This window comes from Crinia signifera, chromosome 5, assembly GCF_055691185.1.
Source record: "Crinia signifera chromosome 5, ASM5569118v1, whole genome shotgun sequence".
NCBI classification, from domain to species: Eukaryota; Metazoa; Chordata; class Amphibia; order Anura; family Myobatrachidae; genus Crinia; species Crinia signifera.
This window is the reverse complement of record NC_139221.1, coordinates 194,117,790-194,145,738: the sequence shown is the minus strand read 5'-3', so window position 1 is coordinate 194,145,738 and position 27,949 is coordinate 194,117,790. Positions and strand designations below refer to the sequence as shown.

Sequence of the window (27,949 nt, the reverse complement as noted above, 5' to 3'; positions counted from 1 at the left end):
TCCCCCAATGAGCTTGTTTTTTTGGCATCATGTGTGAAAAACACGGGTCTGTGCGGTTCACACTGCCGTACACCCGTGTATTACCCAGAAAAAACCCTGCAAAAAACCTGTGTGTAATTCCAGGGGCATAACACCCCGGGAATTTCACAAAGACCCTTTCACACAGAGATGCGACACAGGAATTTTCCGCTTGCCCCGGAAAATACCCTTGTTTTTGCGGCAGTGAGAACGGGGTATTGTTGATGTGAAGGAGATTTTAGAGGAAAGACCATAAACTCTATTTTGGATTTGGGACATCCATGTGGAAATAGCAAAGAGACCATTATCCAGATAATGATGAAGCGGGTGAACGTGTAAAGTGATGAAGATTTGAAAATGGAAAATGCAGAGGTTGTGCTGGAGGAAAAATGAGCAATTTAATTTTCCAAGGGAATAGATTTACAGAGAGTATATCAGAGAGCCAAAAGTCTAGAGCAGGGGTGGCCAACAGGTCAGAGGTAGAGAGACGAAAAATATCGGCAGTCAAGACAAAGAGCCGACATCATGCGCGCACCTAAAGTCGTGGCCAGGGGCGTGGTCATATGACACAAGGGGGAGTGGCTACATGACAGAACTATATGCCCCCCACAGTGCTAGGTATGCCCCCGTGGCACACATATATGCCCCACGCAGTGCCAGATTAAGCCTTCGGGGGGCCCCCTTGCACCTGTCATTACTGGCCGCACACTGCATGGGGGAATATTACACTGTCAAAACACAGAGTAAAGGCAGTATAAACTTTGTCAATGGGTAACTTCAGGGGATATATATATATATATATATATATATATATATATATATATATATATATATATATATATATATATATATATACTGTATATATACACACATACCACATGAAAAGCCAGTGTTTGTCCCTCTGCACCTTACTCTGTAGGAGACCTCCCATGACTAGGCTGCTGCTGCTGTTATCCATGGGCCTGAGAAGCATGTAATGAGCTTCACCAATCAGAGCTCAGCACAAACGTCTCAGCCTCTGCCCTCTGGTGCAAAGTGTCATGGGACTTAGTCAACTCCCATTAATGCACTGCATGCTTGGTTCCGATTGCTCAGCACCATTAATCATTGTCACATTTGCAGATAGGTGAAGCTGCAGCACTACCCCACTCCCATGCAGAAAAAACCTGTAGCTATTTTTTGGAAAAATACATGCCAACCACAGGGGGCCCCTAGCTAGAGGGGGGGCCAGGGGCACTGACCCCTTGTGCCCCCATTATAATCCGGCCCTGGCCCCACGTGCCAGATATCATATGCCCCACAGTGCAACACATATGCTGGAGGGCCCAGCTTCCTACCAAAAGGGCCCACCTATTCTCTAAGGGGCCAGGAGGGCCCAACAAACAAATTAGCCACGGGCCAAGAGAGCACGACCAATGCACCCACAGGCCGGAAGGGCCTGAATGTGCCCACGGGCCTAGTGCCCGACACCCGGTGGTCTAGGGTGGATGGGGGGTAGGTGACCAAAGTCCCCTACCTGGTGTTGGGAGAGGCCGCGGGGGGGAGCTTCGTCAGCTCTATTGCATCCCACCCCCGCTGGCCTCTCCGGATGCCATATTCTTTCTTCTGCCGCTGGCTAGCGGCGACGCATTTCTTCTTGCAGAAGGCGCCGGAGATCTTGTCTTGATCCCGGCGTCTTCTGACCTCTTCAGCGGCCGCTGGACCTCTTCTCCCCGCCGCGGTCTTCTGCGCCGTCCTCTGGCGGCTTCTCGCGTCTTCAGTAGCGCTCCTGTGCTCCGCCGGTGTGGAGTCGTCTTCTTCGCCCTCCCGGAGGCGTCTGACGTTAGACGCCGGGGGCGGGGCGGAGTACGGCGCGGCGAGCGCTGATTGGCCACCGATTCGGGAGCTCTGATTGGCTCCCGGATGGCGGGAGGTTCAAACCGCCGCGAGCGGCGTTTTGAATTGGCAGCCGAATTGGCTCCAAATTCGAAAGCCCGCTCTGTCCACCGCCACTTCGCCGCTCCCCGATTCATTAGTGCCAGGGGAAGCTGTGTCCCGTGGGGGACACAGCTCTGTCTCTCCCTGTCCCTGCTCCGTTGCTTGGAGCCGGGGAGCTGTCCCAGCACTGGGGCACATCTCTACACAGGAGCCGCACATTACAAGGTGGGCGAGCCGCATGGGGCGAGCCAGCCGCGGGTTGGCCACCGCTGGTCTAGAGGGATGTAGAAGAGGATGGCTAGATGCAGACACAACAATATCTAATCGATAAGTAGGACTTGAACAGGAAAGTACTGTGATAAATGATGGCAGTATGAAGGGCGTGCAAAAAAAGAGGGTAGGGAAGTGTAAAGCTCTGCAGAATATGTGCGCACTATATAAGCTGTTAATAAATAAATATGTTTTGAAAGTAGCAAAGGGGTCTTGAAGAATGAGTATACATATGTGACCCTTGACTTTAGATGTAAATAGGTTGGTTATTTTTTTGTAAATGCAGGCTCGTTGACACAAAAGTAAAGGAGAAGAGAAAGTAAAATAGGCAGTTACACACATGATCACTCAAGTAGTATGGAGGTAAAGTAGAGAAATCGAACAGTAGACTGTAAAAAGGCAGGGCCAAAAGATTTTCTTGGATTGAGGAGGCAATCCTGTTTCTAAATGGGATGGGCATATCCCAGTGGAGAGAGACAAACTGAAGAGCTTAGAGTTGGGTTGGAAGGGAAAAAGGTTTATTGGGATGGTTGTAGGAAGAAGTGATTGCAAAAAATTCATTTTCTATTACTGGATAGGATTAACTGAGGGTGAATTGTAGAGTGTGGGAGAAGATTGATTGCCTTTACAGTATATGAGCAACATTTCCTCCAGTAGTGCTCGGCAGTGCAGGAATACTTTAGCAGGTAGAGGGGCTGTTTGATGTGCTATGTTTGGATTGTATATATGATGCAGTCTGATCAAGATAGGATAGTCTTAGGAGAGGGTTTTTTATTATTATTATTATTATTGGTACTTGTTTCCTAGCACGGCGCCAGCGATTAAAATTGTATCCATCGGGTCCAAAAAAATTGCGTTGATCGCATCGCATGCAACCAAATCGCATGCAATGCGATCAACGCGATTTTTACATTGGAACCAATGTAAAATGGTCCCTGAGCCCCGATTTTACATTGGCCCCAATGTGAAATGCCCCCAGACCCCAATTTTCATTGTATCCCCACCCTGATTGATCAAATGCCCCCCATTGTTAACGCCACCCCACGATGAACGCCAACCCGAAGCGTGGCGAGCACAGCGGTACGCGTCCTCCGACCTTTTCATACCCCCACTATCCACGTCGGCGTGGAGTTGAGTTTATATAGTGTGGCGAGCGGCCGCGCATTACTTCACAGGTATTTTGCGGGGCTCGCTGCGCTCGCCACGCTTTGGGCTCGGTGGCTCGCTGCGCTCGCCACACTATATAACGATTTTTTGAATTGTCGGGAAAAGGTTAAAAATAGCCCAAATATCGCGTTGGTCGCGTCCATCGCATACCTTAACTTAAGGTATGCGATGACCCACGATGGGCGCCATGCTAGGAAATAAGTACCTTATTATTTAAATCAAGAATGGACCAGGTCTAGAATATTTAAGTGCAACATTTCTGCTGCACATAACCCAACACATGAGAAGATCTGTGGGAGAATTTCCCATCTCCCTAGTCGTGCGAGCCATTTAGGCACACAAATGTTGGAGATGTCCCTCATTCATATGTGGATGGAGGAGCTATTGCTACTGGTTACATAGAAGCAACAGTTATCACACTAATATGCTAATGCGGCAGGAGTCCCCTTGCTGCAGTAATGATCCAAACTGCTTCCAAGGAAGCATCTGATCTTTCATTAGCAACATTGGGCTGTTTGTGGCACCCATGGAGACGAGCAAGCCGCCCATAGCAGAGGCCTAGAAATCTCCGTGCAGCAGCAGAGATCCTTTGCTTTTCCCCTACCCCTACACGGCGGAAACACTCCTCAGTTTCCTCAAACAGCGGCTTCCACCCCTCCCCAAATGGTATCAGACTGTCCATCACTGGGCGCATCCCCAACCACATCTGCATGAGGGTTTACATTGGTATTTCCTATTTTTTGTGCTAGTTACCTGCATGGCCGTTTTCATAGGAATTCTTGAGTAGTTGGTATAGTATGTAAATATCTTTCCAGATATGCATTAAACATAGATTCTTCTTGTATTTTAAGTAGCTAGTATTAGGAGGTTTTCATTTGTGAAAATCTAAAACTGAAGCAATGTTACATAGAAACATAGAATTTGACGGCAGATCAGAACCATTTGGCCCATCTAGTCTGCCCCTTTTTTTACCCTTCAGGTAAACTCAACCCTTTTTAATCCTTATTTCTTTGTAAGGATATTCATATGCCTATCCCAAGCATGTTTAAATTGTTCTACTGTCTTAGCCTCTACCACCTCTGATGGTAGGCTATTCCACTTATCCACTACCCTTTCTGTGAAGTAATTATTTCTAACATTTCCCCTGAACCTACCTCCCTCCAGTTTCAGTGCATGTCCTCGTGTTTTATTACTTGTTTTCCTTTGAAGAAAATTTCCCACCTGTACTATGTTAAAACCCTTGATATATTTGAAGATTTCTATCATGTCCCCCCTTTCCCTTCTCTGCTCCAAACTATACATGTTAAGATCTTTTAGTCTATCCAGGTAAGCCATGAACCATTTTAGTTGCCCTTCTTTGTACACTCTCCAATGTATTTATATCCTTCTGAAGATATGGTCTCCAGAACTGGACACAGTATTCCAGATGAGGTCGTACCAATGACCTATAAAGTGGCATTATTACGTCTTTTTTTCTGCTACTGATTCCTCTCCCTATGCAACCAAGCATCTGACTAGCCTTCCTCATTGCTTTGTTACATTGCCTCCCTGCCTTTAAGTCACTTGAAATAGTGACTCCTAGATCTCTTTCCTCCTCAGTAGTTTCCATTATAGTACGCTTGATACTTTATTGAGCCTTTGGGTTTTTGAGTCCCAAGTGTATAATTTTGCATTTTTTAGCATTAAACTGTAGTTGCCATTCTCTTGACCAATTCTCAAGTTTACTTAGATCATCAATCATTTGATTTACCCCTCCTGGTGTGTCTACTCTGTTGCATATCTTTGTGTCATCTGCAAAAAGGCATACTTTCCCTTCAATATCATTTGCAATGTCACTAACAAAGATATTAAAGAGCACTGGTCCAAGTACAGATCCCTGGGGTACTCCACTGGTAAGTACCTCCATACAATGCACTTCATTTACTACAACTGTCTGTTTCCTATCCTGCAACCAGGTTCTTATCCATTTGTTTTATAATCCAATCCCACACTTTCAAGTTTATTTAGCAGCCTGCGATGTGGGACAGTGTCAAATGCCTTACTAAAGTCTAGATATGCCACATCTACAGCCCCCCCCTTCATCTAGTATTTTGGTCACGGAGTCAAAAAAGTCAATGAGACTTGTTTGGCATGATCTCCCTGCAGTAAAACCATGCTGTTTTGGATCCTGTAAGTTGTTTAATTTAAGATATTCCACCATTCTTTCTTTTAATAGTGTTTCCATTATTTTCCCTACTACTGATGTAAGGCTCACTGGTCTGTAGTTACTTGCTTCTTCTTTGCTTCCGCTTTTGTGCAGTGGAACTACATTTGCTTTTCTCCAGTCCTCTGGAACTGCACCTGTATCTAGTGACTGGTTGAATAAATCTGTTAATGGCGCTACCAACACATCTTTTAGTTCTTTTAGTATCCTTGGATGCACTCCGTCTGGCCCCATTGATTTATCCACTTTCAGTCTTGAAAGTTCTGTTAGGACTTTCTCCCTAGTAAATGTACCTCCATCTACCTTATTTTTATGAATGTCCTTGCAACTTAACTGTGGTCCCTTCCCTTCTCCTTCTATAGTGAATACAGAGCAAAAGTAATTATTTAGATGATCTGCAATTGCCTTGTCTCCCTCCACCAAATTCTCAGTGTCTGTCCGCAGTCTTATTATTCCTCCATTTGATTTTCTCCTTTCACTTATGTACTTAAAAAAAGTTTTGTTTCCTTTATCTACTGACTGAGCCATTTTCTCCTCAACTTGTGCCTTGGCACGCCTGATCACTTTCTTAGCCTCTTTGCGTCTGGCAAGATACACTTCTTTGTCATTATTATTTTGAGTCTGCTTGTATGTCCTAAAGGCCATCTTTTTTGCTTTTAGACTAGTTGATACCTCTTTAGTAAACCACACTGGCTTCCTTTTCCTGGTACTTTTCTTAACCCTTTTTATACAAAGGTCCGTTGCCTTTAGTATTGCACTTTTTAATTTTCTCCACCTCTCCTGCACTCCTTTCAAGTTCATCCAATCTGCAAAAATGGGGAGATGTTTAAGCGACTCATTAGCGAAGTCAGCCTTCCTAAAATCCAACACCTTAGATTTTGTGTGACTGGAGTTGGACCCTGCCTTGATACTAAACCATACTGCTTGATGATCACTGGATCCCAGGTTCTCACCCACATATATGTCTGATATCCTGTCACCATTTGTGAGTATTAAATCTAATATTGGGTCTTTGCGAGTAGGCTCCCTCACCAATTGCTTGAAAGAGGCTCCCTGTAGGGAATTTAGAAATTTGCCACTTGTAGATCTTGCAAAAGACTCCTCCCAATTCACATCAGGTAGATTAAAGACTCCCATGATTATGACTTCTCCCTTTAAAGCCATTTTAGTGACATCAAGCAATAGGCTCCTGTCCAAATCCTGCCCCTGGCCTGGTGGCCTATAGATGACCCCAGTACGAATAATGTCCTTCTCCCCCATTTCTATGGTCACCCAAAGGGCCTCAGTTTTTTCTTCAATGTTTTGTATTAAAGTAGCATTTATGCTTTTCTTTACATACATTGCTACCCCTCCTCCGATTCTTCCCATTCTGTCCTTCCTAAATAAATTGTATCCTGGTATAGCTATGTCCCAGCCATGGTTCTCATTACACCATGTCTCTGTGATAGCCACAATGTCTAGGTCATCCCTTGTCATTATTGCAATTAGATCAGGAATTTTGTCTCCTAGGCTTCTAGCGTTTGCACACATAGTTTTAAAAATTTTGCCTGTGCATCTGTTATTCCTAGCCATGTTCATACAGTACAAAATCGAAATCTGAAGTTGAAATGACCTGTTTGATGATGTTGTTCAATGTCTGTTTTTATTTTTTTACTGTTCAGAAAAGCTGCAGGTCACTAATTCTAAGAATATAGTGAGTCTGTTCAGGTCAGGCTACACCTGAACACTAACGGCCAAATGCTCAAAGGAGATAATTTGCACTGTGTTTGAGTATACATCAGGCAGAATGCAACACTAAACTATGCTTCACTGAACAACGTCCCCAAACAAGTAATAACAATTTCAATCAATTCATTAAATCAGAACTTTTCAAATCATACAAGAGTTTGCATAACACAGAAATAAAGAGAGCATATTGGAGATGAATTACATACTCTTGAGGTATCAATGCAGTCCATGTGTGTTTTTGTTGATTTGTAGTAGTTTGCCTTCAGTTTTCCTTCGGTGCAACGCAGGTATAACGCCCGTAGTTATGACTCCGTTTTCCCACTTTAAAACGGCCCACTTCAATACAGGGCCACAGCTAAACTATGGCCACAGCCTATCCGGCCACAGCCGTATGCAATGAGAACTAATATGCTCTAACAATGCCTTCTTCCCAATTTCCAATAATTGGAATCTACACCCTCAGTCCCCACCCACTGCTATACAGAGCAATAAAAGTGGCTTACAAAAACAGTTCTGGCATTCCAGGATACTCATTTAGAATAAAAAATACATGCCTCACTACACACAGGCATGGTACTGTTGTTATTTACACAGATCAGATATTTGGTTGAATTTACCTATAAGACAATCCCACACACAAGGGATGCAATGTTCTGCAGTGAAGACACTTGGTTGCAAATGTACCCAGTAGAGTTCAAAAGCATGTGGATGTTACAGCAGAGAGATATAGTCTGCACGTATGCCTGTGATAAAGTTGAATTTACCTATAAGACAATCCCACACACAAGGGATGCAATGTTCTGCAGTGAAGACATTTGGTTGCAAATGTACCCAGTAGAGTTCAAAAGCATGTGGATGTTGGTAGAATATTGACTAAAATGTTATTTTAGTAATGTACAATGTTTTTTATTGGTAATTATTTTATAAATTATTTAATCTCCATGCAATTGCTGCTTTGTAACACTTATGCAAAAGACTACTTTCCTTTTTAGTGCTTTTCCTCTAATGAATTCTCTGTACATATAGATAGACCAACCAGTTGTTTATATTAACCTTCCGACTTCTCTTTCTTTTCTTTTGATTAGAGATGATCACATTGCAGCTCTGCTAGCAATCAGAGGAGACGCCAGCAGAGAGATGAAACAGACCATCATAGAAACTGTGGACCAGAGTCAGAGGCAACAAAGCCCAAACTACACCCCTATATTTAAAGACATAATCGTTCCTAGTCTCCCAACCCTGAGTGTGCCAAAACTTCTAAAGTAGAGATAATATTGGAGTCTGATTTGATTTGGGGTTTTCTTGTATATGGATAACTGTACTGCGGCCTCTGGTCTTTGAATTGTACATAAGAACTCGCAGTAATGGAAGTGTGCATGTTTGATTTTACTGTATTTACGAACACAACAAAAAAGCATCGGTTTGTAAAATATTGCCAAGTCCCCGTTTGTTTTTTTGTGATACTGCTTTTGTAAGTTTAATCCTTTTAACAAGATCAACCTCACTTTATTTTTTGGAATTTAACCACAAAAATTTTTAACTGCCAGACTACGGTCTAAAAACATGCCGGAAGAGAGAAGATACCATAGCAATATTTATTTTGAAGTTTTGTCAGAAAGCCACTTATATTTTAGATGGTCTTTCAGCAGCCTGGAGGAAATTACACCTACTGAATGTTTTAAATACCCCAATGTTTGTGTAATAAATGTCGTCTATCATATATAGTGTTTTTTTGATGTTTCATTCTGAAGATGCTTCAGGTGATATATGTATCTATGTTTTATAGCTATATGAGACACTGGTAAATGCACTCAGCATCTGTCGTGTAACTGCAGTAGCTTACCTCCTTATCCCCCTGTTCCTGGTCCTCTTCTATCCTGTTTTTGATAAATCTATTAATGAGCGCCTTATCTTGCATCTACTAGCTATACTCACTGTGACAGAAATGAAGAATGTTGCGTTGCTTTCTGAATTGTCTGCAGTGCTATCTTACAACAATTTCATGAACTACCACCTTGAGGATTTTATGACTTTTTGAAAATCCATCACATGGCTTTCTAGAGCCTACTGTATTTGTGCATGACCTACTTTTCTGAATCCTTATTGCTTTTGAACAGCAGACATTTTAAAATACTTTTTGTAATTATAGTAATGTAATGGTAAATGTAACAATGGGATCAGTCATAGAAATACATATTTAAAACACATATTGGATGCATTTTAATTACATAGTAGAATTTTAACAAGAGAGCAGAGTGAAGCAGAAACAATCTGCTGATTTTAGCTTTCTCCTTTCTTTAATCCTCTCATACTCTTTAGAAGGTTTGACAAATCTCTTCCTTTATATGAATAGAATGTTTTACATTTGTAAAATTATAATAAACTGGGAGTGGCTGATGCTCTGTGAATGTGCTTTTTTGTTTGGTCACCGTTTTGCCCTCTATTATGCATGAGTACATGCCCACTTGTGCCCATCTTCCATTTTACTTTCCCACAGTATATAATAGCATACATGCGGTGCGATTAATTTTCTATTCAATCCCAATTTGATTGTGATCGAATCGCATGGTGCCATGTACACATTTGATTTGCACTATATAGTACAGAGCTGTACTAGTCTTGACTGCAGTCTATTTTTCTATTAAAGTTCATTGCCAATTTCGGGATCGAATGCGGCTGAAACCATTCGATTTCAATTCAATTTTGCTTATATAAGCAAAATCAAATAGTAAAGTAGACCAAATCGAACCGTGTTTACACCACGTAACACAAATGTGGAAACAATTGGTACTGTACTTTTTAATGGTCATTTTTAAAATGTTTAACTGTCATTTATAATTTAAAATTATTATTATTATAATAATTTTATTTATAAGGCGCCACAAGTGTTTTGCAGCGTCGTACAAAGGAACAGTACAGGGAGACAAAACTTAGTATTACATTGAATAAATAACAAACATAGAGTACAGGTAAAGAGCGCCACAGTTCAATACACATTACAGCTTAAATATAAGTAGTGAGGACTCAATCAACATACTACTAGAGGCTTGTGGCCAATGATGGAGATGAGAATGCAGACAAAGATGGTCACTGAGTGTTTGAGTATGGGAGAGCTGTGAGTGAAATGTGAAGAGAAGAGGGCTTTGACAACAGGAGGGAAGAGAGCCCTTCTCTAAGGAGTTTACAATCTAGTAGGAGGGGGAGACAGACAAATTACATGAGGTCAAGTGCCGGATTAACAACGGGCCTGATGGAGCTCCAGGCCCACTCTCCAAATAGGCCCATTTTGTAGCTGGGCTATCCAATGAGCCTGGCCCTATGTCTCTAGCCCCCCGGGAACCCGGAGATACCGCCAGGCAAGTCTGGACCATTTTCCCCATAAGATAACATGGGACCCGGTAATTCTGACCCCCACCCAGTTCCAACAGCTGCCAGTTCCCCCTCCAGCATCACAGAAGCTCGAGGGTAATCTCTGGGCCTTCAATCTGATCTAAGGCTGGTCCATATGGTTTAATTGGTTCCAGAGATATTGCAGGTAAACTGAGTTTTTAATTTCTGAAATGTAATTTCATGGCTGTTCATGTTGTTTGAGGTCAGATTTTCCACTCAAAAGTTCTTCAATATGATACTGGTCTCATGTAAATGGGTCAGTTGGTTCCAAAGATATAGACGGTTGGTTAAATGGGGGGGGGGCAGTAAAGGGGTCTATAACACACAACTTTATATATTTCTAGTTGTTTTCAATGTTCTAATAACTGTACAATATCTGATGAAAAAAACAACCCTGCTTTTTAGATTGGATTTAAGAATTTAAACTTGTGGTGTGAAATTATGGAGGTGTATTGTAATCTGTGGAACCAAAGTTTTTTTTAAACAGGGAATAGAAGTAGCAGTAAAATAATTAGTATCTTGAATATAAGAGCGCCTTCAGACCGCAAATACAGGGTCGATCCGGGACTTTGAAACTGTTCCGTCCCGGTGTAACCCTGCATGTGCAATTTGTATCAGTGAACCAGCAATATTGCTGGTTCGCTGATGTCATCGGGGCGGGGGAAGAGGCAGTGCTTAGAACTGGTGCTGCTCCAAGCACTGCCTCCTCAATAGTGTGAAGGGAAAACTGGACACTCAACGAATTAACCCGTTCTCACCGCAAAGCAACACGGCAACGAACCGGTAAGAACCCTTCTTTTTAACCAGTTCATATTGCCCTGTTGCTACCAGTTTGCTGTAACCAGTAACCCCTTTCACATCGCACCTAATTACTGGGTTCAAGCCAGTTACTTGCCGGTTCGACCAGGTAATTGGTGCGATGTCAAAGGGGTATAAGTAACATTGGGCCTTATTCTGATCGGTGCGGCCGGATCCGAATATGCGGCCAGGACCGTGCGTGCGAAACCCCACCTTCCATACGGATCGCCAACTCCGTCCGTACGCGGTAAGAAGCTGGCCGAACGGACCGCACGTGTATTTTTCATGGAATATGCCTCCTCCATCTCAGGGAACCTCTCCCATCATTCGATGGTCGCAGACCATCGAATGCAGGACCGAGTGGTCCACCAGCTCCCGCAACCTCAGACCACACGGACATTTTTCCGTGCAAAAGCAGGGATCTGGGCGGGCAGCTGACATCCGGCGATGTCATATGTCCGCCCCCTACACGTGCGTCACGACTGCATTACCATACGTACGCCCAGCGTTTGTATGGGAACGCCCATGCATATGGTATGGTAATGAGCCCAAATAGCCCTTCATGCCCCTCTCCACCCCCTGTTCGGAGTGTTCACATTTCATGCAGGATTTGGCCGTACGCCCCGCTCGCACATGCGCAGAGACGCCTCTGCACATGCGCAGACACAAAACATCGGCGGCACGAACGCACGCGGATATTACCGCACCAACCAGTATAAGGGCCGTAGTTACAATTTTCAGTGTAAGTCATAAAGCATGGGTCTTCAACCTATGGCCCCCCAGATGTTGTGAAACTACATGATCCAACATGCATTGCCACATTTTTTCCTATAAGAGCATGCCAAAACTGTCAGGGCATGCTGAGACATGTAGTTCCACAACATCTGGAGGGCCACAGGTTGAAGACCTGTGTCATAAAGTATATACGGTACTTATGTATTAACTGGGCTCCCATGTTAAATGCACCCCATTTTTTCATACCCCTACTATCCAACAACGCATGGAGTTGATTTTATATAGTTTGGCGAGTGCAGCGAGCCACCGTGCCCGAAGCGTGGCGAGCGCACGCGGTCTCATAAGAAAAACGGGAGCCCAGATATTACATAAGTACCGTATATACAAACTTAAACAATGCACTTAAGTTAGTTGTTACTAATGTCTTCTTGCTTTAGCTGAGCTCACAGTGAATATCCAAGCAAACAACAAGCTGAAGTTGAGGAGGCACACTGTCAAATGAACCTCTATAAAGGTGTGTACAATATATTGCTCATTGTCTCCTTTTCATCAGCGACCAGAGATGGTCGCTGATGAAGGGGAACCTCTGCCGGCGGTGCCGCAGAGGTAAACAGCTGGTTGCAGAAGCAAGCTCTTGCGACCAGCGATTAGAATGGGGCTGAAAACGGGAGCGCGCACCCGGCGATTTATCGCCAGGGCACACTCCCATCACTGGCAATATGGTTGCCAGCGACCATATTCCCAGCGATTTCAGCCCCTATCGCCCCCGTGTGTACACGGCTTAAAGGTGCGTACACATGGGGGGAGATATATTGCTCAGTGTCTCCTTTTCATCAGCGACCAGAGATGGTCGCTGATGAGAAGGAACCTCTGCCGGGAGAGCCGCAGAGGTAACCAGCTGGTCGCAGGAGCAAGCTCCTGCGACCAGAATGGGGCTGAAAACAGGAGCGCGCACTGGGCACACTCCCATCACTGGCAATATGGTCCCCAGCGACCACATTCCCAGCGATTTCAGACCCTTTCGCCCCCGTGTGTACACAGCTTAAGTCTGATCAGGGACAATGTTGCACATGTTCCCTCCCTCTATTTTGCCAAAGCCTCTTATGCCCTAGGAGGTTTATGGTACACCTAGTGCTCTACTTGTGTTAGCAGCATTGCCTAAATAATTATTATCATTATTATTAATAATCTGATGGTTTCTGGATTTTTCTGTGTAGTTGGCTGTGTACAAAATAACCATTGTTTTTGATGTATGGGAAAATACCAATGAATGGTAACACAGTTTTTAGTGATTCTACCGCTACAAACAGAAAGCACATACGAATGTAGTCACATTTTTCCATAGCATGGGGGCTATTTGTGACTTTTTTGTGGCATCAGAGAAATTTCATATTCAAAATGTAAGCTTTATATGTGTTGTAATTGGTTGCTTAGTTTGAATTATGTGTACAAACATTTGCCAGCCAATCACAATGCATCACCATGGAGCTCGCTGAAAATGTGACAGTTGGTCAACACTGTCTGGGCACCTGCTGTGTGACCTGGAAGAACCTGTGACCTGCCGGGTGGTCTGGAAACACTGTTGTGAAGCTTGAGTATTGACTCCTAATGGGGTGAAATGTTCAACCCAGATAAACTTTGGCAGGTTGAGACTGGGCACATCAACTAGTTCCCTTAGTTCTTAACCCATTTTATTGTACCATATAGCCTGACCCATACATAAAAAAAACATAACTAATGTGGCTTCTCAGAACCATTTGAGCTTAATGGAGGATGAGAGCCCTTCAATGGAATCTCCTTCTTTATATAAGAAAGAGTCAGAAATCAGACCACGGTGACCAAGAACTTCGCAACAAGAATTATCAAAATCCAGACGCCAGAATCCCAACCGCTGAAATCCCAACACTTTCTCCCTCTATGGGAGCCCCCCCCCCCCCCCCCCCTGTCGGGATTTAATACCAATCCCTGCACAAACCTTGGTAGCAAAGTCACTGATCACAGATAATTGCTACACCATGGTGCTATTCAATTCTCCTCGATTAAGCTGAGGAATTACGTTTCTTGCATTTTTCGCTCCCTATGGTTTTTTCTCCAGTAATTGAATTATGCAGAAAAGTTTGGCATGTGCTTTGTCCAAGGGACTATCCTTGGTACATGTATAACATTGGTTTTGCATGGAGCTAGTTTGAACTGTAAGAAGAAAATTAAGTGCACAGTACCAACAGAGTCTTCAAAAATAAGATGAAAGGATATTTGGGCTGAATATGGATAAATGCCATTGGTATGATCAATAATGATCTTTTACAACCAATATATTAAAAAGAAAAAAAAGTCTGTAGGATGTGCTTAATAGATTATACTTTACTCTCAAAATGAAGAGATGTGGATTAAATATTCTCCCTCACAGGTGATAATTGTTATAACTAGAGACAGGATTATATGCAAAATAAAAAGCTTGAAATATGCATGCAAATATGCATGAAAAATACTTATAATATGCATGAAAAGTGTTAAAATCTGCTACATTAAACAATAAAAAAAGTAATTTTTTACTTATTTATTTAAAAATAAGCATAAAATTAGATGCAAATAAACCTCAAAAATAGGCCCACAGCATCTGCAGATGTCTAGCGCTATACACAGGATTTTTTTTCTTCCTGGCTGCTACAGCAGCCTGCAGCGTCCAAAGCTCTTCAACTACACGGACCTTCATCTCCAGTGCCAATGGATCAAATGTCAGCATAGCATGTGAGGGCGGCACAGTGCAAGGTTTACTCCTTCCATGTCATTTCCTCCGTGTCGCGTGATGTCACAACCCTTCTGCCCGCCTCCTCTGCTGCAGAAGTCTGTCTCTTGGTGTAAAGTCCCAGGTCAGGGGCAGGCAAAGGTTCAGGAGCTTTGTAATAGCATCCGCCCCGACTTACTTTTATCAACATGGATTGGCAGCCTAGAGCAGTGTCAGACATATTGTACATCCAAGGTTCCCCACACTGCACACATATTGCCCCAGCCTGCACACTCTACCACTACCTGGCCAGAAGCAGCAGCAGGGCAAAGCAGTGCTGTGACTCGCAGGTGGAAAGGGGGCAGGGCCTAAAATATGCACCATCACTAGATTTTAGGTAAAATATGCAATAACCAGTGAGAATGGGCAAAATATGCAAATATATATAATCCTATCTCTAGTGATAAACAACCAATCAGCTCCTACCTGACATTTTTCAAATACAGTCTGTGACATGGCAGGCAGGAGCTGACCGGTTACAAATAACCAGTATTTGCAAATGGGTAAAAAGCAGAGTCCTACACGGTTCAGATCGTTTTTTTTATGCAGTGTGAATGGCTCTGAACTGGTATATAGGACTCAGGCAGTAGCTATGATAGCGCAGTGCATAAGTAATGAGCCACTCATTACATATGCGCACATGTAATGAGAGCAGTGCATATGTAATTGACCGCTCATTACATATGCACATATATAATGAGCGGCTCAATCATATGCACTACACTCATTACATATGCGCATATGTATTGATCGGCTCATTACATATGCACTACGCTAAAGGGGTTTAAAACAGTAATATACTCTACGCCTGGGGTAGCCAACCCTAGTCCTCGAGAGCTACCAACAGTGCATGTTTTGCAGGTCTCACAGAATCACAAGTGAGCTAATTAGCTCCTTCTGTGTATCTTTTAAAATGTGTCAGTGATTAATGAGTGCAGCTGTGCAGCAGCTAGATTGTCTGGAAATGTGAACTGTTGGTAGCTCTCGAGGGCTAGGGTTGGCTACCACTGCTCTACGCTAAAGGGGTTTAAAACGGTAATATACTGTTTTAAATAATGTTTCAAAACACCGGTCTCAAACGTTTAGGCAATGTGAAAGCAGCATAAGTTGATAACTGTGGTTAGTACTGTATGACACACAAAAGGTGATATAAAAGACCCTTGAAAGGGACCAGAATTATACATAAACCCAGCAGTGCATGTATAATAAAAATAAAAGACAAATAAGACACTATATTAACATCAGACAGAGACAATTGTAATCTTTATTTCTTGCACAAATAAAAAAAAATTTCTTAACACATCTATTAACTTTTTTATTACTTCGCTCCCAACATCCCTAATACAGGGTATTAAATATACATACTATAAGGTATCAGAATATACCTATTTAAGGTAGCAGAATATGGTACTATTATCTGGGCACCCGATTTTTTTATTGCATGCCCCTACTTAAGGCATGCGATGCAATGCAATTTTTCATTGTAAAGACCCGATTTTTTATTGTATAGTCAACCATGGGTGATTTCATACCCCCACTATCCAACTACGCATGGAGTTGATGTTCTATAGTGTGGCGAGCGGACGCCGATGACTTTACATGTATTCTGCGTCCGCTCGCCATGCTTCGGGCTCGGTGGCTCGCTGCGCTCGCCACACTATATAAAATCAACTCCATGCGTAGTTGGATAGTGGGGGTATGAAATCACCCATGGGTGACTATACAATTAAAAATCGGATCTTTACAATGAAAAATCGCATCGCATGATTTGTATGCCACTATATTGCATGCGATGCGATGCAAAAATCAGGCGCCCAGATATTACATAAGTACCCAGAATGTACCTCACCATTGGTATCTCACTTAAGAATATTTTTTATAATATTGTGAATAAAGAATATATTTTTATAACTCAATTTGTGCTTGTGGATGAAGAGTGCATCTGAGTGAACTGGTCTTCTTCGTTCTCTTAGTATTGTTTGTGTAATATTTAAAAAGCAGTAGCTAGCACCTTATAGTATCTGGTTGACAACCAAAGGACACCCAGAACTGGTCATCACAGACCCTTCAACTATTTCAAACATATATGTACTATAGTGCGGGTTTCCCTTTTTACTGTGACATGGTTTGAGTATGCTTCTGCTTTTTCCAGTTACTGCTATTCTCCAGACTCACTGGACCTGGCTGCAGGAATAGCTGACTTGAAATGCAGGGAACACCGGAAGTAACATAAACAGAAGCAGGCTTGAACTGGGTTATTCTCCAGACTCACCGGACCAGGTAGAGCTGGGAAGTGTAGCAGACTGTAGAATATAGTAGGCTTTGAATATAGGTTGGAATTCAGAACAGGCACCAGGTAACAGAGCGTGAATAGCGACATTGCTTAAAGCTGTGTACACACGGGGGCAATATATTGCTCAGTGTCTCCTTTTCATCTGCGACCAGAGATGGTCGCTGATGAAAGGGAACCTCTGCCGGGGGAGACGCAGAGAGAATCAGCTGGTCGCAGGAGCAAGCTCCTGCGACCAGCGATCATAAGGGGGCTAAAAACGGGAGCGCGCACCAGCCGATTTATGGCCGTGCACACTCCAATCGCTGGAAATATAGTCGCTCAGCGACCATATTGCCAGCAATAAATGCCTGTGTGTAGGCACCTTAAAGCACTTGCTTGAGCAGGGTATTTAAACCATATGGAGTCATATGGAATCTGTAATAAATCAATTGGACTCTGAATGGAACAACAATGCATAGAAGGAGACTTGCATGATTTCACCCAGCAGGTCACCCAGGAGTTAACAGGTAAACACAGTTCTCAAAGGTGGGCAATCAGCAGCAGTTGTGCTCAGTCTCTCAGTAAAGAAATGTCAGCATACTGTCAGTGATGGCTAACCTTGACACTCCAGCTGTTATTGTACTACACATCCCAGCATCAGTTTTACTATATGGCCAGCTAAAGCTGATGCACGGCCTGCTGGGATGTGTAGTTCAGCAACAACTGGAGTGTCAAGGTTAGCAATCACTGCTGTAGGTGCAGTAAGAATGAAGCTGAACTGGGAAGAGTCAGAGACCAGCAACAGGATGTCATGAGCTAAGCAGTTTTCAGAGAACATATAACAAGACAAGTATGCCAGATTAACTAGGATTGTTACATGTGGCGACTGACTAGGGGGGGCACTCCTGGGATCGCCGGGATCCCGAGTCCAAATTGCCGGGATTTCGGATGCATGGGCAGCATCTGAGCACTCGCTGAGGCGCTTCCTGGCTTCTCCCGTGCATGATCATGCTGCACGGGCCGCTCAGACCTCCAGGCCGCACCGCCCGCTCTCCATGGCTCAGCCCCCTCCTCCCGCACTGCCCGCCCTCCAAGCTGGCAGCCACATACCACTCAGCTCATCGGCTGCATCGCCCACCCTCTTCATGGACAGCCACCCCCTTAGAGGCACACCACAGAGGCATTGCGGTGACCATACTCCATTATACATATGCCACCAACTGTGAAGCCCATTATGCATATGCCACACACCGTTATGCCCATTACACATTATGCCACACATCGTTATGCCACTTACCGTGATGCCCATGCGCATTGCTAGGGGGTTCTTTCTCAATACCAGGGGTTACATGCTCGATTCCAGGGGTTAAGTGCTTGATGCCAAGAGGGTATCATGCTCATCGCCAAGGGGGAGTGAATTGCTCGTTGCCAAGGGGGAGTGAAATGCTCCTGCTCACTGTAAGGAAGACAGCCACCAGTAGCACACAATTTAAAGCCGTGACAGCCAGGCAGAGAGTGGTGCGCTGCCCAGTTGTATACTCAGAGCAGGTCCGCAGCTTAATGTGTTTTCTGTGTCCTGGTGGTCACATGCACCCACATCTTAGCAGCAGTGTTCCAATGAGTATTCTACCGTCTATCTCTAATACTTACCCCTATTACCTAAACCTCACTAACCACCCCTCAGCCTAACATTCACCTCTCCCAACTGTGCTATCTCTAGTATATAGTTAAGTATATATACATTTTCAGGTTACAACCCCTTAAACATCTCTGCCCTGTCTGTTTTAAGAGTACACAATTCAGTATTCAGTAATTTGGTTTATTGTAAACATGTAAAAAATGTTTCTTGAGTTAAAAATAAACATCTTTAAAGTGTAAAAACAAACAAACAAAAAAGATACCATTACTGTACATTACCATGAGAAAGTCTGATACTCAGTGTTAAGAGTGTTAATGGTGTGTACACTTGGTGTGAGTACCATGCAATGCTATCCCGACGCGACCAGATCGCATTGCACAGCATGCATGCGATCTGCATACAACTTTGACTATAAAGTGCAGATCTGCACTATATAGTCAATGCAGCCAAGACTTTCTGCTTGCTATACGTGAACACACATCGGGTTCAAAACCCATGCGATCCCGATGCGATTTTGACTGTATAGTCAAAATCTCATGCAGATTTTACTCGTGTGTACACACCATAAAGCCCCATACACACAGGGCGATTCTAGCAACACTTTTAGAGCAAATATCCCAGTGCTTACAGGTAGATGGTAGCCGGCAGCAGGCTCCCGCGACCAGCTTCCCCCGCAGTGTATCGTTTTCATCAGTGACCAACGCTGGTCGCCGATGAAAATGGGACACTGGGCGATATGGTCGCTGAGCGATAATCGCTCAGTGAGCATATCGCCCCAGTGTGTATGGAGCTTAACCCAGCAGTGATGTTAATAAGAAAAGCTCAGGGGCATAATTCATGTGCTACATCCATACATGGTGGCTTCTGAGTCCATCCTCATTTCTATGCTGAAATTATACTGGCCCAACCATTTATTTAGTGTCACTAGTGTGTAACACAGTGACTCATTAATCCCAGCTCTGGTAAATATGTCCGTGCAGCATACAGCTAGGTAGCAGTACTGCTAGCCAACCACACCTACTGACATTTAGGTTTTCTTATTTTTTGTTCTCCGTGGTTTGTATTTGGTAATGATTTCAGCAAGAACATAACTATTTATAATCAGAAAGAACAATCCAGCCAACCAAACTAGTAAAAATGTATTTTGTCCTTCAAATTCTAGAAAGTATGCAGGAGCTAGCCATGTGGCCTGTGGAAGACAGGAAAAAAGTATTTTAGTTTCATAATACAAAGCAGTACACATACTGTAAAGAGGAACAAGAACAGTAACTGTGATACATTATTTCCTGGAACTGTATTAAGCTCAATATAAGTCCACTTTTTTGGAAGTTCTTGTACTTTTGAAAATTAATATGTGCAGTGTTCTTCCGAAGGTTACATTTTCGGGCTGTTCGGCATTCGTGGACTCCCGACTCCCAGCAGGCCGGCACGCTCACCAATTACAGCCTGTTGCAGACAGATACTGATTCTGGACAGAGTGCCCGATGGGAAGATGTAACTGACACGGCCGAACTACACAGACGTCAGCATCTCATGATCCTCCCATCGGGCGATCCATTCATAATCAGTGTCCGCCTGCAAAAGGTTCAAATTGGTGAGAGTGCCAGGTGCATAGGCATGCTGTGTGACGCTCCACCCATCGCTGCATCTCCGACATCACTGGGTAGTGAGTGACTCACTTAGCCCGCCTCCCCTAGTCTCATTCATATAGCGCTAGCACAGGGCAGCCGAGAGGAATGCTGGGCCCCGGTAAAATTTTGGGGGTTTGGCCTAAGTGTGAGAGGTGTGGCCACCTCCTGTGCTTAGGCCACGCCCCCAAAATGTTTAGAGGGTTTAGAGTTGCTGCCCAGGAGGGACGGAGGGGGAAGGGATGGGTCAGACTAGGGCCCCTGCTGGGCCCCTCCAGCAAGCCTGGGTTCAGGTAATTAGTACAATTTTTTTGTGTAATTTACCGAAACTTTTCGCCTAGGGGTGCCGTGAAAAAATTCTGATACTATTGGAGTGCTAATAAGCCTATGCAGTTGTTCTATACTAAAGTGTACAATATAAGGGAATACATTTTCACATATACAATTTGCTATACTGTATCCACTACATAAGTGCTAGATTTAAAAATGGAAAATACAATTGAAAGCCTATGTAGACAGGAAAATCACAGCTCATTCAGATAATATGAATCTTAGTGTTTACCTAACTAAACATCTCTTGTGTGTGATTGATGTTGCTGACGATGTGCGCTCCCACGATCACCCAATAACACATGGGATTCAGAATAAGTTCCCAAGTCCATGTGTTATCATGTCTGCGGCTGCTGTTTTTGGGGATTTATGCTTTGCATGCCTCAGGTGTTGGGTTAACCTCAAAGTCACCAGCATTGGAGGTAATTGGATACCCCCATAGCCTTGTTTAATATACATGTTGCAAAAACAAAATATACTTTTTCTGACACTATTGTAGATGTATTATTTGAATAACTGATTTTTTTTCAATGACATGCATACTCACTTTTCTCGGCCCAATTAGTATAATATTCAGCAACAAAAATAAAAAATTAATGCATGAGATTGTAACAACTTGAAAGCTGAATGTAATAATTGAATAATAGTGTTACCTGTCCACAAAACCACAAAGTAAACAAAAATGTCCCTCGTTGCCAGGACATCTGTAGATGAGGCATAACTAGCGGCAGCAGGCACAGGTACCAGAGGAAATACTACAAATAAAATAAGAAAAGAGAAACAGATGTATGCCTGTTGCTCCACAAAAGTAGTATAACAGAATAAAATCAAAACAATAAACAAAGTCCACTTAAATAATTCCATTAAGATTTAGAGAGTAAATTTATTTAAACATATGACACTATGCACATATATTTTGATTTACATGCAAAGCTGCAAAAAAGGGATTTTTGTAAAAACTTACCGTTCGAATCCCTTTCTCTGATATGGTCCTTTTTCTCTTTCAATGATCCTGGTGACCCAGCTCACATTGGGACGTTCAAGAGCCGGTCATTTGGGAGGGTACGCTCAGGTTTGCAGTCCTCATCACTGCTCGGCTGAATGATGCGTCCTCCAACGCAAACTCATGGAACCTATAGAATTTGGCAAAAGTCTGAACAGAAGACCAAGTGGCAGCCCTGCATACTTGCTCAGCCGTAGCCCCATGGAGCACCGCCCAAGAGGTAGCAACCGACCTGGTGGTAAGTGTGTTTATTCTGGCCGGTACCGGCCTACCAAAAGCAATAACTGATCTTAGCCACCTAGCAATGGTCTGATTTGAAGCGGGCCAGCCTATTTTGTGTACATTGTACATAACCAGTAAAGTATCCGTCTTCCGGAAAACTTTAACTCTGTCCACATAAATGCGCAAAGCGTGAACCACATCCAAATTCCTCAATTTGTCCCTTTTCTTGGAACCCTCAGGGGGTTGAAACCAGGGCTGTGAAGTCGGAGTTGGAGCAAATTTCGAGTACCTGGGGTCGGAGTCGGCAAACAATGCACCGACTCCAACTCCATGCTTTTCATGTGCTTCACTATATGGCACGCAACGCACAATTCGGAGCACCAATACTTATAAATGTATTCTCCCTTGTAGTTTACAACTTATTTCAAACGTTCAATAAGGTTTTCAATACCTCAAAAAATTCATTCAACCAAGCTCTCCCACCATACGCACAACATATTTTTACGCGGATGAAGATCTTGTTTCATGCGTGGGGTCGTTTGTTTACCTTGGCTAAGCATTCCTTACGCTGGTTCATATTGATGTACAGGCACCATTTTTCGTCGCCAGTAACGATTCGATAAAGAAATCGTTCCTTGTGTCCGTGAATTGAACGGTGACGAGCAAGCAAACCAGCGGAAAAACATTGTGTTTGTCCTTTGCTTAAACTGTTCAATACAGTAGACTGTTGGCTTCCCAGCCTCTAGTTTCTGTAGTAATAATATGTATGTTGCCTTTCTTTCCTTCAAGGAATGTATCAAATAGATTCGCATATTAATACAGAGGAGTCGGAGTCATCCGTATGAGGAGTCGGAGTCGGGCCATTTATCTACCGACTCCACAGCCCTGGTTGAAACACAGGAAGAACAATATCCTGATTTAAATGGAAAGCAGAAACCACTTTTGGTAAAAATGTAGGCACTGTTCTCAGCGCAGCCCTATCATCATGGAAAATTAAGAAAGGAGGCTTACAAGACAATGCTCCCAACACTGAAACTCTCTTAGCAGAGGAAATAGCTAACAAAAATATCATCTTCCAGGTTAGAAATTTTAGGTCAGCAGACCTTAACGGTTCAAAAGGAGGCTTTTGAAGAATTTCAGAGATAATCCCACGGTGCTACTGGTTGTTTGTATAACCCCTTGAAGAAAGGTTTGTACCTCCGGAATCATGGCCACTCGTTTCTGAAAGAAAATAGATAAGGCCGAAATCTGAACTTTAAGAGACTGTAGACTCAGTCCCGAAGAAAAACTATCAACTTAGTTAACTTGAACCTAGCCGTGTAAGTATTCTGACGCTCACACCACCGAATATACGTCTTAATAATAATTAGCTGAAGACACCGACTTCCTAGCCTTGATCATCGTATTTATCACCACCTCAGAAAACCCCTTATTCTTTAAAATAGCGGTTTCAATAGCCAAGCCGTCAAAGTTAGCCGAGCTAAATCCTGTTTAAAAAACAGGCCTTGCCTTAGGTCTGGCCTTAGAGCCACGACTCTACTGATAGTCTCCGAACGCTGGAATACCAAGACCTCCTCGGCCAATCTGGTGCTATCAGTATCACAGTACTCCTTTGGGATTTGATCCTCTTCAATACCCTGGCAATCATCAGAAATGGTGGAAAGATGTATGCCAAGCTCCCTGAACACTGCTGATAAGGCCGGAACATTCTTCTCCGCCCATATCAGAATCTGTGACACTTTGCCATCCTGCTGCATATGCCGCCCTGATTATTCAGATATGCCACAGCTGTGGCATTGTCTGACTGAATTCTTATGGGAAGGCCCCTCAGCCTGTTTTCCACCTGGGATAACGTCTTCCACACTGCTCGAAGCTCCAGTATATTGATCGGGAGAGAAGACTCCTCTCTGGTCCACAGGCCCTGAAGCCTCAAATCCAGGACTACCGCTCCCCAGCCTTTCAGCCTGGCGTCGTTGGTAACCACCAGCCAATACCAAGACTGAAGAGACCGACCCCACTGAAGGGAGTCCACATCCGTCCACCATCTTAATGAGGACCTGGTTTCCAACGTCAGTTTCATTGATTCAGATTTCATGGGCTTTGTGTTCCTCGACCAAGACGTCAAGATGTTCCAAAAAAAAAAAAAAATCGAGAATGGAACCTGGCATACTGTAGAGTTTCGAAAGTCGCCACCATTTTGCCTAGTAACTTTAGACATTTCCAGACTGAGGGGACCGGCAACTCCAAAATCGATGACACCAGAAGGCTAATGTCCTTGGCTTTTGTCTCCAGGAGGAACACCCTATGCAAATGTGTGTCTAGAAGGACTCCCAAGAACTGAATCCTTTGGGATGGAACCAGTTGTGAGTTTTGAAAATTCAACAGCCAGCCGTGAAGCTGCAGAAACTGAATAGCCTCTGTCAAGTGCTGTTGTAATTTCTCTGCCGATTCCGCCTTGAACAACAGGTCGTCCAAATAAGGTATCACTATAATACCCTTCAAACGGAGAACGGCTGCCATAACAGACATGATCTTTGTGAACACCCTCAGAGCTGTTGCCAGCCCAAAGGGTAGAGCCTGAAACTGGTAGTGCAGATCTCCTATTGTAAAGTGAAGAAGAGACTGATGTTCCCGGTAAATGGGCATGTGCAAATACGCGTCCTGGATGTCCATGGGCGGCAAAAATTCTCCTTGGTCTAGGCTCAGTAGTACTGACCTCAGAGACTCCATTTTGAAATGGTCCAGCCACAGGTGGAAATTTAACGACTTTAAATTCAGAATGGGTCTGAAGGATCCGTCTGGCTTGGGTACTAAGAAAAGAATAGAATAAAATCCTTTCTTTCTCTCCTCCCGCGGTACCGGAACTACCAATCCTTTTTCTAGAAGAGACTGAGCCGCCTCTAAAAGAGCAGTTCTGAGCCGTGACTCCTTTGGAAGTGGCGTGGGTAAGAACCTTCTTGGAGGAACACCCCTGAAAGGTATTTTGTATCCCTGAGAGACAATGTCCAGAACCCAAGGATCCTGATCCAACAAGGCCCAGGTGTCCCGAAACTGTAAGAGGTGACCCCCCACTCTGAGGACAGAAGGAGGAGTCCCCAGGTAGTCATGCCGAGGGCTTGTCTTCCCCCTGGGTGCTTTGTTTCTTATTGAATGCACCAAAGCGAGATTTTGGGGCCTTTCCTTTCCCCGACTGAAATTTTCTTCTGTAAGAGTGTCCTCGAAAGGATGCACCTCCTCTAGGGGAGGGACGAAAGGACGTTCGAAAAGCCGAAAACTTTGAGTGTTGCTTGGCCAAGGGAGCAGGGAGAAAGGCATAGCATAGCACCCACTCCGGTGGGCACCTAAAACGAACTGGAGATTCTGGAATGCGATGGGAGGAGCCTATTTCTCTAAAAAGATTTAGCATAGGTGCCTGGCTCCTGCGGACCCTCCTACATCCCAATGTGAGCTGTGTCATCAGGACCATTGAAAGATAAATTATGCCTTTCCTTGGGCGCGTCCCTTCGCCGCCACCCCCGCCCACACTGCTAGGTGTGAATGGGACGACGTACAAGCACTTTTGACAAGTGACTGTGCATAACGATGTATGCAAATTCGCAGTTGCAGGGGAGCAAGGCGATTACAATAAGACCCATACTGCTGTAACCGTGCTGTAAATTTTTATTTTCATTGCATTAAAGGTAGGCTATTCAAAGCTCCAAAACTTCCACAATGGCTTCATTCACTACAGCATGGATCTGCAGCCCCAGTACGCATGCCAGTGGTGGCATTCAGAACACTTTTAAGTGGCAGGGCATCTGACGCAGAGTCAGTTTGCTCCATTGGGGCTGTAGGAGGAAAGTATGCGGTCATACATTCTGCATAGGCTAGTTGCAATGGAAAACAGTGGGGAATTATGATGGGTATATATGGATTATAAGCAAAATGTGAAGGAGCCTGATGGTATATAAAGTCACTTATGAAAGTCCAAATTACTATGGTCACACAGACTGGCCATGGCAAGCAGCATTGCAGAATGTACCTTGCCGTGCAAAATCATGAGCACTTAACGGATAATTGCTCCGTTATATGACATACAAACATGAATAAGGCTCTAAATTGTCACATCCAGAAAAGCCGGATACTGTATATACTAAATAATGTTTTGTCTGCCCCATATAATTGGAGGCCACATTTCTGATTGTTCTGTTTCGAATGTTAGAATGGCAAAATGCTAATTTTGCATGATATAACTGTATGGTGTATTGGGCACTACAAAATGGATTCTGAGCCTTACACAAGTAGAAAACTGTGTGCATCTCACAGTATTCCGCAGAATGTGCAATTGTGTCAGCATTAAAATGCACCAATGAAGTGATATCTGCATTGACAGAAGGCAGTAAATCTGGCTAAATCCTGCTGCAACTAGAGCACCCGTGATACAGCCACAAGAAACCAGAGGGTCATTCTGGTTCACTCGCAAAGGCAAATGCCTTCTCAAATGGACAAAACCATGTGCACTGCAGGGGGGGGGGGGCAGATGTGCTGAGAGAAAAAAACAATTATATACTCTGTAGGGAGTATATATAAGGGCGCCTGTTATATGAGTGGTTTCTTAAAGCTGCTGCTTGGTAACAGGGGTAGTCAGTCCCTGTTGGGGCTGTCGCTAGGACAGATGATGCAAAAAGAAAAAATTGAAAAGCAGCGCTTGTACTACAATGAAGAAGTACACAATTGATGGGTTAAATTAAGAAGTTTATATAAATACGATTTAAAACATTGGCATATATATATGCAATTATAACAATAAGCAATGAAATACAATAAAAATGGGGGAATAGGTAAAAAGGGGGTATCTCACTCTCAGGATGGATGCTGAAGTTGGGTTCAATGATGGGTAAGTGCACTTTGCCCAATGGTTGGTATCCAAAAAAACACTGCTCCAAGATGGAATGGGAAAGGGGGTAACAGGTCCTCACTATATGTGCGGTGACTTGTATCTTTTAAGCCGCTGGAGGGTTCTGTAGAGATTTTTCTTTCGTGCCCAATGGTCCTCTCTAGTTGAAGCGGGGCCACCACAAACCGCTGGAGGATGGAGTGGGCAGCAGAAAGTCCCGTGTGGACAATCCTTAGATGGTATGTGAAGATCAATCCACTTTCATTAGGAGAGGGGTGGGTGGGTGGAGCCTCAGTGGGTGCTCAAATGAATGTCCACCGATGGTGTTGGGGTACCGGTGCAGGTGATGGTGTATGGGTGCACCTGGAGTACCCACTTGGCAACAGACCACAGTGGATCTGGTTCCTGGATGTTGCCCCTTAAAGATGGAGGGGATAATGATATCTGTTGTGCCACTATTGGTCTGGGCACATTGGTGGCCGCATGAGTGGTAATGGGTCCTCTAAATAAGGTGGCTGATTGCAGAAGCTCACCTGGAGGACTCCTATGAAATGTCCAGATCTCTTAAATATAGGAGGATAAAAATCGATTCCCCAATTGGGAAGTAGGGATAGTGGAGATCAGGGAAGGAGAGTGGCTGGCAGTCCAATCCTGGAGGTCACACCTGACGCGTTTCGCCACTGGCTGTGGCTTTTTCAAAGGTGACTCTAAGTGGGGCTGGTGGGGATATATATACCCCTGTCAATGAAACCTGATTGGTGTCAATCACTGGTACAATCAATACATTTATACATAATTTCACAATAAAAATATTATATAGGAGACAAACGATTTTATAAGATGCTGTTGATACATTAAACATTTTATTATTCGTAGTCCTTTTGATGTTATTATTTATTTACATATACACTAAGGAAGTGACTATCATTAGGTCACTTCCGGTATCCAGGTCACATGATCGGATGGAT

The 27,949-nt window shown here is 43.7% G+C and overlaps 2 protein-coding genes across 6 annotated transcripts in view; one reads left to right on the top strand and one right to left on the bottom strand.

The window, feature by feature from the left end:
- The window catches only part of EXOC3 (exocyst complex component 3), a 75,543-nt gene extending 65,836 nt beyond the window's left edge, over nucleotides 1-9,707 (top strand). For all 3 annotated transcript variants that reach the window (XM_083188384.1, XM_083188383.1, XM_083188382.1), the window contains one exon: nucleotides 8,389-9,707. In XM_083188384.1, the coding sequence (XP_083044510.1) occupies nucleotides 8,389-8,569 (181 nt within the window). In that variant the 3' untranslated portion in view covers nucleotides 8,570-9,707. The remainder of the gene's footprint in view (nucleotides 1-8,388) is intronic.
- A 9,381-nt stretch (nucleotides 9,708-19,088) lies between these two features.
- The window catches only part of PIGM (phosphatidylinositol glycan anchor biosynthesis class M), a 31,505-nt gene continuing 22,644 nt past the window's right edge, over nucleotides 19,089-27,949 (bottom strand). For all 3 annotated transcript variants that reach the window (XM_083188375.1, XM_083188376.1, XM_083188377.1), the window contains exons 5-6: nucleotides 21,534-21,635; nucleotides 19,089-20,111 (exon numbers count right to left, since the gene is read on the bottom strand). In XM_083188375.1, coding sequence (XP_083044501.1) covers nucleotides 19,950-20,111; nucleotides 21,534-21,635 — 264 coding nt within the window. In that variant the 3' untranslated portion in view covers nucleotides 19,089-19,949. The remainder of the gene's footprint in view (nucleotides 20,112-21,533; nucleotides 21,636-27,949) is intronic.